Genomic DNA, 15,231 nt, shown 5'->3' with positions numbered 1-15,231 from the left:
CTACTGTTAATAAAACAGAGAAAAAAGAAAATAAAAATGAATCCAGGCCAGAAGGAGGCAGCTGGAGGGACACAGCAGGCGCCTGGGCCTGGGCCTCCATGGCCATTGGCCAGCCCACCCGCAGTCCCACCGCATAAGAGGGAGGAAGCGGCGGTTACGGATAAGGGTCTGAGACCCGAAGCCCGCACCACCCGCTCGATCCCCTTCCCTACACGACGCTGATGACTGGAGTGGCCGCCGTAGCCCCTCGCGGCGCCCGAAGTCACCGGCGCAGCACCGACGAGCCTTCCTTGTCCGAAGAAGACGCGATGATGACGGGGTCCAGGCGAGCACCCTCTGGCGCGACGCTGGCGAGGCCGAGGCTCGCCGGAGCCCACGAACCGGGGCGGCGGCTGGGGCGGCGGTCGATGGCGGCGACAACATGCCCGAAGCACCATTCGGCGCAGCTACTCGAGCCCGCTGTCGTCTCCTGCTGAAGCGGGGCATTGGCGTTGGCGTTGGTGTTCTCCATGCCGGCTCTAAGACGGACGACGCCAGAGGCGCTGGTTAGCGCGGAGACAAAGGCGAGCGCCTCCTCATTCACCATGGAGCGCAACGGCACCGAGGCATAGCCATGCGGGCGGCGGCTCGGGCCAGCGGCCACGGCATCCGGCGTCAGCGTCGGGAGCTACCCAGCCGATGGAGGAGGGGGTGGAGGCGAAGAACCGGGGGGTGCAACGCCGTGCACCATAGGGGCGCTCGGACCGGCCACAAGCTATGGGTCGAGCACCCTGTTCACCGACGGCGCACGCGCGCGTCAAGGCCGTGCCCGTGGGTGTGGCGAGCACTAGGAGCGGCGTGTCCGTTGATGCCGTGGCCGCGTCCAGCGGCACGGTGACCACCACGGGCACCACGTCCAGTGGCGCGGTGACCATAACGGCCAGTGGCGCAACAGCCTAAACGACGGAGGTAGCGACGACCGTCCTAACAAATTAGACGGAGAAAGAAGGAAGGCCAGGCATCTCAACGGCGGTGAGTGCTCCCTCTCTTATCCTTTCTGTGTTGCCTTTCACTCTCGCTGGTTGTCTAACAGACACAGGCATCCGTGCGGGTGCAACCGCTCGTTCAATGGACAAGGCGAGATTTCCCTTAATTACATATTATACTTTAATCTTAACAGAAATTCTCTAGCATTTTCTGTGATTAGAGAGTGTCACAAAAGCTAAAAGGCAAGTTCTAACGCTAAGGTGTTGTTGTTTATTTGACATTAGTAAAGAAAAATAGGACGCAACAAGTCCCAAACATTTGGTGTTTGTCCATGTTTTATACTCCCTCCATCCCAAAATTCTTGTCTTCAATTTGTCTCGATACAAATGTATTTAATACTAAAACATGACTTGATACATCCATATTTAGACAAATCTAAGACAAAAAATTTGGGAAGGAGGGAGTAACAATTTACATACAAGGGATAACAAGTTCAGTTTGTAAGCATGGGAATTCCAAATTGCAGTTGCCATCCTAAAGTTGATGTAAAAAATGTTCAATGGAAAATCCTGAATGTTCGGGATTTATCATTTCCAAAAACTCATACGCCATGACATTTATGCCAACAACTCATAAGTTTTAGGACATGTTCAAGCATAGTAATAATAAGTAATTGGTCACAAGCAGAAAAGCAAACAAGCCCCTACAAGTCCGTTCACCCAGAACTCTATAATCAACGGAACACTGCTTCAAAAATTGTTTAGGGGCACTTGGTCACAGGCGATGATAGAGGGTGCTATCTCCTGCAGGAATCAGAAAATCAAACTCACTATAATAATAAAACAAATACACACACTAGAAACAACATTTTAAATTTTAAAAAGGATTAAAAAACAAAGATAAAAAACAACAGAATTTCATTTCTTAAACTTCTAGAGACAGTGGTAGAAAACAACCATAGGGCATATTTCTATGCTGTTACTAATGAATTATTTAATGTATTTTGCAATTATTTAGTGTGCACTGAATTAATTATTTAGTGTGAACTCAGTGTGCCAGCCAGTTTAGCCCTACCATGACATTTGAGTCAATTAGATCATGTTTTGAAGTCACAGCCATAACACCCACAACTGACACCTAACACGACATCAACATTTGTTTTTTGCTCACATAAGGATGAACATGATCATACAAATTCGTTACAAGAAACGCCCCAAACCAAAGCAAGCCAAATTCACTCATCACTGCAATCAAACAGGTGGTTGCGTTTAGAAACTGGTATCACCAAGCTTACCCTATCCATTTTTGAAACTGTGTTATACACATGTTCCTAAAAAAATTATGTGTTTCAACATAAAACTATGCTCATAGAAAAATCCTGTGCCGCTAAGACATTTCCCAAATCCGTGTACTAAAACAAATGTCAACTTGTGCATCAAACAACAATAGTTTTGTTCACACTTTTCCACAATGTTGTACCTTTATTAAAACCATCCAATTGGTTAGTTTAGTTAAGTGAGCTTTTGAATTGTTCCACACGATGTTGCACATATGTTAAAAACCATGTTGGACATATGTTTCACAAGATATTTTGTTAAAACTAAACACGAAATGAATCAGCCAATAACAAAGTTGAGATACCTCCATAGCTTTTGCTATTTCTTTTGCTTCAGCACTGCTTCTGAAGTGGTCACGGACAGGCTTGAAACAAATGTCACAAACATATTAGTGTCAAAACAAGTACTTAGATTAAGCACGCTCATAAGCTAACACACACAAATAATAAGTATATTTGTATACATTACCAAAGATTTCATTTAGCTGCTTGTTTTAGACATGTACTCATAATCTATTACAAATTTAATGCATGAGTAAAATGAAATCATGGTCCCCCCAATCTCGGGCATGTCAATTTTCGCCAGTTGTCCAAATACTTGGGTGCAACTTTCATTGCATGATAAACCTCACGACGGGTCAATTCCGCCATTTCTGCAAATACTTGGGTGCAAGATCTATTTTCCCCTACGTGCTTCATTTATGGATGTCCATCAATTTCGCCAATTGTCCAAATACTTGGGTTCAACACATAGTTTGTTGCATACGAGTAAAATGCAGTGTTCAAGAAAGCATTTTTAAGCGACGCTTAAGCTCAGCGCTGAGTGATGGCAAAACGCTTCGCTCTGGCCCTAAGCTTTTTGAAGAAACTGGCCAAAGTTCAGCTGTTTCTGAGCTAAATATCTAGCTGCGTTCACAATAATGGCAATAGGTAGGGTATGTTCCGTAACTACTTTCTCTATTAGGCTATGTCTATTTGAACTGAATTGCATATATATACCAAATCATGGACAAAATTTTCAAAACACTTAAGCTTCCTTAAGCACCCGTTGCTATAAGTTGTGGCCTTCTGCTTCATGCTTTTTTGAACATTGATAAATTAGAACCAGTCCCAAACCTCATAGCAAGCGAATTTCGCCAATTGTTCTAAATACTTGGCCACAAGATCTATTTCACCCTACTTGCTTCTATTATGTACTTAACTAGGCTGAAACAGGAAAGAAAATTGGTCACATTAAAGCTCACGACTAGGGTTCCTACTCCTGCATGCAAATCACTCATAGATTTGACACATCAATGCCCGCCCCCTTCCCCACCAACAAAGGAGAAAGGGCTCAAGCAGAAAAATAGAATCAACATTGATTCATAAGGTGACACCAAGCTTTCTTTCCACTAGAGAAGCAGGTGGTACAGGTGTCAACCAACTTCCTACCCTTCTGTGACTCGAGTCACATCCTCAAAAGCTATGATTCAATGCTGCGGGGCCAGAGGTGGGTGTGTGTGTTGGGGGGGGGGGGAGCTTAGGAGGCTTTCCCGAGGATCATGCTGACTACTCTCCCAACAATTGGCAACCAATGAAACAAACCCATTGTTTGGTCATGGCAAGTTTGACAAGGATACTATGTCTGCCATTCAAACATGCCCTTTGTTCCCCTAATGCCTTCAGTATGGTATATCTAGCACTAATAGTACATCTTTTAGCACTAGTCTCAACCAACTGAACTATGCCTTCCTCACTTGATATCTAATGATAGAAGAAAGACTCAATAATTATAATATAAAAAAAGAGTTACCTGCAAAATCAAGTTAGTGGCCTTGATAAGAGCCACCTTCAAATCAGCAGGATGCAGAGCGCCACTTTGATAATCAGCAATAATCTCCTCCATGCTCAAGAAGATTCTGTGTAAGGTAGCAGCTGTCAGTTGTCACAAAATATGAACACAATTATATTTTCACAAATTTTGGGTTAGTGAACATGTGATGTATATAGTTGAACATTCAACTTGCAAATTACATAGAAAAAACTTACTTGCTGCAACTATTATCATCCATCCGAGCAACCTCAAATTTTCTAAACCAAGGTAAGATTATATACTTTATGTACTCCAAACATGGATTGTCTTCTGCAAATTTTGGAGGGCAGAAAGAGTTCTCTATTTTTCTACTGACATGTTCCTGCAATAAACAGAGCGCAACTATTGAAGAATATCCATTTAATGTGTTAGAACAGAGGAATACATCACAGCTAGGCTCAAGTAACAATAGAAAATGGCTGATTATATTAGTTGTTTTTCTTAAACCTGGATATAAAAAAATGTGCAGCTCTTCTTTACACAAGGATGGAGAGAAATTTGATACTTAGTTCTGCTCTTCTATTTCATTACCGTTCAAATGGTCCACTGATTTTAGTGCAAACATACTCTTGGATACTCTTTGTGAGTGACCCAAAAACAAGAGGGCGCATACTTCCATTTCAAACAAAAAAAATGAATGTTCTTTGCTTCACTTCTTGAGTTGTATGTAACAGCCGTTTGAAAAAAAATCCTTAAAGAGTCACAGTAGCCATGAATTTTACATGCAGCATCTGATATTGTTTATTGGTGAAAAAGATAAAAGGGGATGTGAGGCAGAGTTGGGTAATTTGGGAGGCATTGGCTGACAAAAGGAAAATGATTTTTTTAAAATGGTGGGCAGCATCACAGTTCCACCTCCAAGGCTTTCCGACAACGTTTGTTATTGTTAAGACAAATATTACCTTGAAGGCAACAGGGAGGCATAGGCTGGCATTAAAAAATTGATTCATTTTGTTTTCCTTCAAGGTAAGTACTCCATAAATAACGATCGACAAAGGAGAACACACCTCATCATCTTCCATGAAGATTGGCCATTTCAGGTTCCCCCACTGCTCCCATTCTGGGTCTTGCAGAAAAGCAGGTGGCATATATGTGTTCATGTTAAGGTCTCACATGAATTTGTGGGTGTGATGCATATGGAAGAGAGATAATTGTGTGGGACACAAGATAATGCAAAACATAAGATACTTTGAAACAAAGCAATTTGCTCATTTTCCAACTGCATGAGGTCGCAGTATTCTCTAGCTAACATGTTGGCCCCACGCTGATCCATGCCCAACATCCATATGTCCACCTGCAATAAAAAGGTATTGTGGCTTCAACTAAGCAAGCCAAAGTATAATATAGGAGTACAAATACCAAAAACACATCTAATGTATCGGATACTCTAGACCCATGTTTGCACAGATCAGAATCTAATCTAATGAATCAGAACACATGCATACTACTAAGACAAGAATAGATTTTATTGTGAATATGTTAGACCCAACAGGAAGCATCCACTCCTAAGTATAATCCATCTAATTGCTAATTAATGTACTTTCTTATCCTGCAGAATTTTTATAATCCTTGGCAAGATTGCTAAGGCGTGAAGCATGTGCAATATGGTCAAATAACATACTCCCTCCATCCCATAATGTAAGACACTTTCTGACACTACACTAGTGTCAAAAAGCGTCTTACATTATGGGACGAAGGGAGTAGAAGTTATGTAAACAAACAATCAAGATTCTTTGTTGCGTGTAAGACAGAAGAAGCCAACCTCTGGAAGTAGTAGAACTGCACTCTGCAAGCAAGGATACAATGTGTCAGTAGGAGTAAATTTTCTCATCATAAATGGATTTGTACTCCCAAGATCACTGCTTCATAAAAAACATCAGTAGCATGTATCAAAAAATAATACGACTTGCATGTTAAAAATAGCATGATTTGCATGCATATACAATGAATAATGTATGGTACACGTATAAAAAATTCAACATGGACTGCATGTTTAAGAAGCAATAATCCAAAAATCATTGATTAAATTAAAAGATTCGAGTGAAATGAATCTCAAACAATTAAACAATATACCTTGCATCTTCTGATGCATGAATACTGAAACATCTTTTAATTTCACTAAGATTGCTATTTTTTGCAATATCCATGGCAACTGGCCAGTACTCTTCTGCATGGCAGCTTATTAAATCTGACAACTGCACAAACTCCACCCCATCGAGGTTCATGCCAGATGCTCTCGGCATCTCAATATTGTACCTGCCAATAGTCTGCACTTTGCATATGTTACCACCAATCTTAGGGTCCATTAGAGCAAACCAATCTGCCATCAACATTTTAACTTCGCATCCAGCTTTAACCAACTTATTATCATTAATTGTCATTGAAATTCCCTGCACAACAAGGATAAATCCATTTAAAACATGTAGTGAAGATCGATTACAGGCATGAAAAGATCCCCATAACTACAAACATCATCAGCAATTAAGCAAAATGAAAACATCTCATATATAAATTGCTGAAGGAAAAATAAAAAGCAGAGGTAACAGATTTAGTAGTTAATATACTTAACTTAGGACATATGAAAGGTGAACATTTAATTTATAACAAAAAATTTCTATTTGATCTAACCACCCTTTACATTTAAAGATGTTTTGATTTGTTACTTACCTTCTACTGTCATTAATACAACGAGTCATGCCATGCAATGAGATCTATAGAGACTATTGAAATCCAGAAATTGTAGCATACTTGCAAAGAAAATTACCATGGCAAAGGTTTTTGCTAAAATACATAGTCAGACATAGATTGAGAAGGTGATACCCCAATTTATATGATTAAGATTGTTGGCACCTGAATTCATCCTAACTCTGGACATTTAAATGTAGGACGCTACAAACATTACATCAATGAAGGATTATTTTTCGGTGTTTCCTAAAACAGAATTTAAAATTAAGTGACCAGAAACAAGATCTAGCTAGTTATTCATATACGGGTTATAGTCATCCAGGGGAGGGATCACACCAGACATAGCAAATGGGGGCGGTTTTCTCCTTCAAGAGGAGCCTCAGCTCATCGTCACTAGCATGCTCCCCAACACTACGAAGTGTGGCCAACCTTTGATCAAAGCTCCCACAAACAGTACTGTATGGTTTGAACATACATGCTGAAGGAGCCACCCTGTATTCAACAGATATAGGGCAACAGAAAACGTATAAGATTGTAATTAGTTCCCTCCTTGTTTTCTCAGGTAAATGCTTATATTAACCACTCATTCATTCTTGTGAATATCTAGTATTATTAGATGATCAATCAACCTCATTATGAGTCATAGTGACCAATTACAAATAAATAATATATCAATAATGGATAAAAATTGTGAAAACAAAAGGTGTGGCACTAGATTGCTTTTAGCTAATATATGTGATTCTCTAATATACACTAAAATATAAAAGGGCCTTTCGGGCACATCTAGATGTGTCCTAGTTATTGCACATCTAAGTGGATCAATCAAACTAGGAAAAGAAAAAGGACAAAAGAAAATGTTTGCACGAATCTCCGCGTAAAATCTAGATGTGCAATACTAAGGGCACATCTAGATGTGATTTAGCAAAACTGAACATAAAAACCTGTGTTACGATCTCAGCATCCATACAGTTTCATCTCAACAGTATATGATTTGACAACAGTATATGGTTTGACAACGGATTTACTATGATTGAGACAATACAATTTAGTAACCCAGCTACCTGTGTATTATTAGATGATCGATTAGGCAAGTTAAGACTTGTGATTAGTTTGACTGACCAACGATTGATAAATTAGCTGGTGAGTTGTGGGTGTTGATTGTGCATGCAATTCATGATTAGTGGGAAATGGAGATATTAACTGAAAAGTTGGAAAGAAGGATGTGTTCGGATTGCGACCAAAGTGAACCCTAGCTTAATTTTGATTGTGAGTACAACATTGGCTTTTGCTTGGATAAAACTCCACTACCAACTCTAGTCTGTTTTATCAAGCAAATGTTCACCAATCTATTGGCAAGCAAAACCTCAAAAATAATTGCTAGCCAACTTCGTTGTCATGGCAACCTTTAGCACAAACCAAACATACCGCAAAATGTTACGAGATTTAGATTAATTAAATTTAGTATAAATTCAAGACATATAAGAGCTCTAACCATGTTTCATCTGGTGATCAATCCATGGACGCCAATAAAAAATAAGTAGAAAATAGAAGGAAATACATGCTCTCTTCATGGGAAGAGAGGGAGTAGTGCATAATTGTGTAAACAGCAGGTGCAGCATAATTGAATGCTCCCTACAAAAACCCTATTGTACAATCTTAGCCGTACAACAATTTACCATTTTCACAATTGACTACGGATTTATAATGATTCCGCAAATTAGGCCCAAGTTAAGACTTACAAAACTGCTTCCGTTGAATTATATACGAAAAATATATTTAATAATGGATAAACTTGTATTCGGCACTACTACCTCCATTTCTAAATACAAGACTTTCTAGAGAATTTCAATACAGACTACATATGGTAGTCAGTATTGAAATCCCTAGAAAGGCTTATATCTGTCAGGAAAACACTGTTTGTGAAAAAAATGTCAGAAAATTATTACTTGTGAAGCCCCTCGAAAACATTGCCTCAATAATCAATAATCTAATCGGAGAGGATTCCGAATCCCTCATAGGCCTGACAAGTAAAGCTATTGCTGCGACACATGAAGAAGTGTGACAAATAAAATTTACCTGCTATGATCTTGGGAGAAACCATCAGGTGAGACAGGCTGACCTTGTAGCTGGTGAGCCTGATGTAGCAGGTGGGAGGAGCGGCGAAGAGCCCCTGGTTCGTGGACCGATAGATTCCCATCGAACTGCAAAAGGGTATCAAACGCGCGGCGTAAGGCCTGCACGGAGAGATCTGCCGAGAAACTGCTCTTGTAACCACCAAATGCCCGCGACAACATTGTTAAGACCTCCGCCAAGGGCCAAACCCAGAGGCAACAGTCGAATCTGGCGTCGCCTCTAGATCAGCACGCGTTCAGTCGCCGCCGTCGAGGAGCTATGAAGGTTTTTCGCTGTGGGGCCCCCGATGTGTGATGTTTAGGAAAGAATTGTGATTTTTAGGCAAGATCGTTCTTTCCTTGTAAGTTGTAACAGATCGACTGATAATTCTAGTAAAAGGGAAAAAATTATTTCCATGTAACAGACCGCCTGATTATTCGTGATGTTTTTAGTAAGAAACAATACTTTCCCTGGTAAAAGATCGACTTATCCCTTCCCCAAAAGGGGAAAGAATTGTAACAGATCCATTAATTCAGGCCTTCCGCACGCGCGTGATCTTCTCGGTTTCCTTCTTCTCTTCCACCCGCGTCGTCTATTTGTGATTTTCGGCTGCTGCCTGTTGGACGCGATTAGTCTCTATCTCTACTACTATTAAACAAGCAAACATATTCATCGCTAAATACATCCAACCTTACTTACACATAACAAGACGAGATAATTACAGCCACACGATCAGGGTCATTTAATTTAATCTAACCGTTAAGATATACTAACCCTTGTCAAAACAGCGTTTAGCAATTTGTCCCGGCGGACGAAAACTCTGCGGGTAACGTTCTCCGGCCCACATCCCGTTCGTATCCTATAAAATAGGAAACAATCACCACGTGAAAAATAAATTAGACCTTTGAAAAAGAGAAAATAAATAACTGCCATGCATGCAAAGGAGCAATCGGTGGAAGCTTAATTACCACACGGGAGAACAGAATCGCATGAGGTTGTTACTGCTCCCGTTAAACAAGGTAGAAAAGGAAGAAAATAAAGCAAAATCATCTTGGATATTCCTCCCAAAAATCCTTCAAAGAAATTACGCAAATATGATGTCTTAATCTACTACCACTATAAAAGAAAGAGAGGGCGAAGAACCAGATCATCCTATCCATCGAAACCTGCAATCTGATGGTCTACATCCCTCCAGCATGCTAAACGCGTTTTACGCTTTAATTACCCACCATGCCATTGCTTTAATCTGAGATCTAGCGATTTAAAATCACCGTTAACGAAATCCCCCCCTGGCTAACCCCTGCCCGCACGCCCGTCGCTAACCGGTTCGCCTCTCCCCACGATCCTTTCCTTTTTCACCGCTCACCCTCACCGCCGCCCACACGACCTCCTCATCGGCGCACTCTTCGTTGGAGTGTCGTCCGCTGGAAGTCGGAGTCGTGAAGAAGAACAACCACCAGCGGGGGAGACGACAAGGGGAGGCGCAGTTGTGCTCTCTCTGGTCGCCGGCACGGCCACCGGCGGGGAGAGGGCCAGGGCAAGCGGCGGCCTATGCCTCTGTACTATGATGCAACGTCTGCCGGGAGGGTGCGCGCAACAGGAAGGCAACGGCCGGATCCGTGTGCGCGGGTGAGGCCTGGTTTGCACGCGGGGCCGTGGCGGTCAGATCAGATCCGGGCCACGCATGGGGTCGGTGGCATGCATGGCGTCGAGGTGGGCGCTGCCGTCGAGGTCTGCGCCGGAACCACCTCCGCTGAGGACTCCGGCTATCACCACCGATGACGACCATCGAGCACCGAGCTTGAAACGCCACCATCGAGGATGACAGGCCGCCACCGAGGCCGATTATTGTGGCCGCGCCTGCCCACTTCCTGTCTTCCATCTCTGTTGTGTTCCGAGCAGCCGGAGAACTCCTTCAGGTGCACGCCTCCTGTGACATGGTATTTGAAAGACATGTCGTCCCAGGTTGTGGTCACGTATGGTATGCATGAATCTCTGAGAATAATGTGGAATCACCTCATCTTCATGCAACTTCCAGCCAAGCAAGCTTTTACTTATTTTTTTGATCTGTAGTTCATTTTTATTACAGGAGGCGATATGAATTAAAGCAAGAATTCTATGGTGTCTGCTTGAACAATTGTTCATCTCTACATTAACGAATAGGTATGGAGTTGCTTACTGTTACTTTGAATTAGCAAGACTGTTTGATACTTGCTACATAGTGACTAACATACCACTAAATATAATATCTCATGGTATGGAAAAATGCAGAATAATTTGTTCAGACTTCAGAAATGTGTGGTTCTGAAGACAACAACACCCAGCAGTCTGCACTACACACTTGACATATGTGCAAAGGTGAAAATTGCCCTTTTCTTGGTGCTTCTAATTATTAATGTCTCGTGGTTAGGATAATAAACATGTACTCTGTGATGCTTTTGTTTTGATACAGTTTGTCATGATATATTATAGTTATATTTTGTCAGATGACATTTGTTTTGTTATTTCTGATTAGAGCTTGCTCTGTGTCCATGTATAAAAGAAAAATATTTTTGGGAGCGTACTATGACATTTCTGTGCCATGACACATTTGATTTCAGGTTTTTAGAGCAGACAGATGTATATATCATGATAATCTTTCTCTAAGCATGTTCATGGAAATTACATTTATGTTGCATCATTGTGAATTTTACTAACCTTGCCGGCCCGCAGCGGTGCGCCCCCGACACCTCGGCCTAGGGCATCATCCCGATCTCGCCGGAGTCCGCCGCCGCAGAAGCTCCTCCGCCGGACAAATTCGATGCCATCGGGGTTCCTAGCATCTCCCTTCACCTCTCTGCTCTTCTCCTAGGTTCCCTCTACCTCCCTCATCTTCTAATTCTTGCAGGGACGCAAAAGAACAACCCCTCGGCCCCTTAGAAAGTTCGTCGTCGCTGCCCGTTTATTTTGATGGCTAGATGTCAAATGGACATGTGCTTCGGGAAGCAAGATGATCCGAATTTGAATGTTAGATGTCAAATGGAGATGTTTAAACATTAAATCGATGGCAGTCAAATGTTGAAGGCAACGACATCTTGTCTATTTCTATGTTCGTCATTATTTATTCATCTATCATAGATATTCCTTGCTTATCTTTATGACATGCGATTTAAAAAAAACAATGCACAAGAACAATAGAAAAGGATTAAAAACAAGGCCTAAAGTACACTACGATAAAAGGATATGTAGGCCAAGTGTTAAAATATGGATTACCAACATTTTACTATGCACCTAACTATTGAATATATAAGTTTGTTGCTGGTTGATTTCTTCCTGTTAATGATGTGTTCCAGTTTTATGAATCTGCTTTCCAATTCTGAAATGCTTTTGTGCTGAGTAGAGTCACGGACACATGATCTGTATATGTACTTCCTCTTATCTCTTAACTGTGTTTGTTTCACCATCTAACATGTATTTGGTCTATGTCTCTATTGTGAAAGAACGAAGGGGAAGTAAAGGTGTGCTTCTCTTTCGAGAAGATCCGTAAATGAAAATATTTAGTTCTGATAGAATATGTTGGTTCAGCGAGATGGTATGTATTGTATTCTGTAAACACGAAACCAGAATAATGGCATCGACCAACACAGTTACCATGGCTTGAATGTCATTGTGATGACGGTGGTGTGTGTGATTGCATGAGGACTGCAGGTCTGCAACAATGATGATGGCAATGCCAATTCAGTTGTGGTTGCAAAGTATTGATCTAATAAGTGAATAGATGATCATGAAGGGATGTTTAACTATAAATACGTTAACTCATTTCTTGGTATACTGAAGTGTTCTTCCGATAGGTGACTATGTGGAGCTTTTGAAGGAAAAGGATAAACCAAGAAGCCTATGCGATCGTCTATTGGTGGCAACCTGGTATACATGACCTCATTGACCTGCCTGAATCTTTTGATGATAGATCATTAATATGTCATATAGGTAAAAAAATCTGCACTTAGTACAACCGAGCATTTTATTATGAAAGTGATGGACAATCTCTTGCATTATCCTGTGGCTGGCCATGTACGTATTTCACCTATAAGCATGACACATAGGCTGGCATAATTCTAGAGAGGTTATTTTAGGTCTAAATGCATATGTATTTTTTACACTCCTAACACTTACAATTTATATTTTTTGTATTTATAGTAGTCAAGATGTGCATTTTGCGTGCTTAACTACTGTATAAAGAGGGCTAGCTTGCTCCTACATTTTATTCAATTTGGTTAGAACATCTAGATGGTAATAAAAAGAAGAGATTACTTTTTTTCCGTGAATACACAGGTTGCGTATTATTCCATTGATAGAGGGAATTAATGGTTGTGTTCCTCGAGCTGAGTTGCGTAAACTGCATGGCACAGACAAGGATACGGTTAAGCAGAAGGCATGGGGATGCTCAGCCCCGAGAGTCATAGAATCAGATGACAGGCAAGATCAGGTTCAATCCTCGACCACCTGCCTTAGCCCCTGACCTTATTCGTCCCTTGATGCCATACAAACACTCATCAGCGAGTATTCTAGGTTCCCAATTATGAGTTAGAGATCTGCACCATTTATTAATTCTACTTACAAAGCACTTTTAGCACATACAATAAATTTCTCACTTTTCATCTTATATTTTATATTGATAATAGCTCCTGAATTAAACATTGTGGTTACCACTATCCCTTGGAGACATATAAGATTTTCATGTATGAAATGTTTTGCTTTTACGAATGGGGACTCTAAAATGGACGGAGGAGGAGCTAAAGTTCAGGAGCCAAATACAGCAGGCATGTTATGTATAGAGTTTGCCAGGTATTGTTGTTCATTTCAACATCCTGTTTTCCGATGCATTGAAGTGCCATTTCTCTAGAGCTGATCTCCTACATGCCGGTAAATATGGCCTTAAAGTGCAGGTTAGTTCGGAAACATACATGAGAATACTATATAGGTATTTATGCTATCTCGATTAAATGTGTGATCATGCTGGTATTTTTTTAAATAGAAGTGAACATATATTGCGTGCTATCTAATAGCGTCTTATATTTGCATATTAAATATTCACATCATGATATGATCATTTAGGCCCTTCCCGTACTTGGGATGCAACAATCACCATACTCTAATGGCAAAGAAAGAAAAGAAGAAAAAGTAGAGGATGCTCAAACAGGCTGACCCTATAAACACTAGATGATTTAGTAATAGAGAGTAATAAAAGCATGGCTTTTTCATTGATGAGATCTGTGTCAAGAAAATAAAATATTATATTTTTTCCTTTTATTATGCAATAAATTGTATGTTGATAGGACAGGTTTCATTCATGGTTAATCTGGCCAGAACTAAGAGTAACTTAGAGAAAGTGTGGCTTGCCGCTTGCATGCCATCCATGTCATACAAAAAAAATCTTAATTTTCCTTCATTTCTTGTTCATGAATGTTGCACTTCAGGAGATGAGAGAAACTCAGAATGGGGGCAAAAATGGTCCTAAAAACCGACAGACTCATCAAGCTTGCGACTCTTCAAGCATTGATGGGCTTTGTATTAAATTTCTTTACTATATGACCTTTAAACAACCAGGGATCATCAGACATTATAGTCATTGTGTTTTATTAAATTTCTAGAATATGGATTCAGAATTCAATATGCATATGAGTTTCATGTGTTGCTTTGGCTGAGACGTGCGTTGCACGTGCCAGCTTACTAGTACGAACAAAGGTGTGGCCCAGCTGCTCTTCACGTCGCTCACCGGCGCGGCAACGTGCTCACCATCGACGTCCACGCTGCCATGGATGGGAGCCCGGACAGCTTGGGCTACTGGCACGCCTTCTCGACATGGTGTTCCAGGGCCGACGCCGTCAAAAGCGATCTCTTCATCCAATCGGACAATAACCTCTCTGTCGCTGCTGAGGGCGTCTTCAAGCTGCTCGGCCATGCGTGCAATGCCTTCTCTCGGGCCCCTGGGACGCCGCCGCGCCGCCGCCATCTCCCATCATGCAGGATTGGTTGCGATGGCACCACCCGGCGAAAGAAGAGTAGGTCTCGGCCGGCACGCATGCAGAGGAACCTGGATGGTCAGACAAACTCGGATCACCGCCGGAATCACCATAAATGTACGTGAGTACGGCTCCTTCGAGGGCGAGCAGAATTTTTCCCCGAGGGCAGGAGGCTCGCCAGATCGGCCATGCGGCACACATGCATCGTCGATGTCGTCAAGACGGATAGAACACCTTCAGGCTATACTCTTCCTCTTCATCTTCTCCACCTTCATTGC

At 41.6% G+C, this 15,231-nt stretch overlaps 1 protein-coding gene across 1 annotated transcript; it reads right to left on the bottom strand.

Moving 5' to 3' along the window:
• Positions 1 to 1,449: 1,449 nt before the first annotated feature.
• On the bottom strand, positions 1,450 to 14,892 carry LOC119299700 (tyrosine--tRNA ligase 2, cytoplasmic-like). The gene is made up of 10 exons (XM_037576861.1): positions 14,662 to 14,892; positions 8,916 to 9,009; positions 7,315 to 7,331; positions 6,228 to 6,544; positions 5,917 to 5,940; positions 5,514 to 5,574; positions 5,405 to 5,448; positions 4,331 to 4,462; positions 4,095 to 4,200; positions 1,450 to 2,667 (listed from the first exon to the last, which is right to left on the bottom strand). Exons 1-10 carry the CDS (start codon positions 14,890 to 14,892, stop codon positions 2,521 to 2,523), a joined length of 1,173 nt encoding a protein of 390 aa, XP_037432758.1. The 3' UTR covers positions 1,450 to 2,520.
• Between the last annotated feature and the right edge of the window lie 339 nt (positions 14,893 to 15,231).

Source organism: Triticum dicoccoides, chromosome 5A (assembly GCF_002162155.2).
Source record: "Triticum dicoccoides isolate Atlit2015 ecotype Zavitan chromosome 5A, WEW_v2.0, whole genome shotgun sequence".
NCBI lineage: Eukaryota > Viridiplantae > Streptophyta > Magnoliopsida > Poales > Poaceae > Triticum > Triticum dicoccoides.
The sequence above is the reverse complement of the archived record's forward strand: the minus strand, read 5'-3'. Positions and strand labels throughout refer to the sequence as shown.

Bases quoted from the DNA above. Each gene is read 5' to 3' on its own strand.
- LOC119299700 (XM_037576861.1), bottom strand. From the start codon at position 14,892: ATGGCCGAGCAGCTTGAAGACGCCCTCAGCAGCGACAGAGAGGTTATT. The intron at 9,010-14,661 runs GTAAGCTGGCAC...TCCACGAACCAG, and splicing joins CCACACCTTTGTTCGTACTA to GGGCTCTTCGCCGCTCCTCC. The intron at 5,575-5,916 runs GTTGGCTTCTTC...CTGATTCATTAG, and splicing joins CAGTTCTACTACTTCCAGAG to ATTAGATTCTGATCTGTGCA.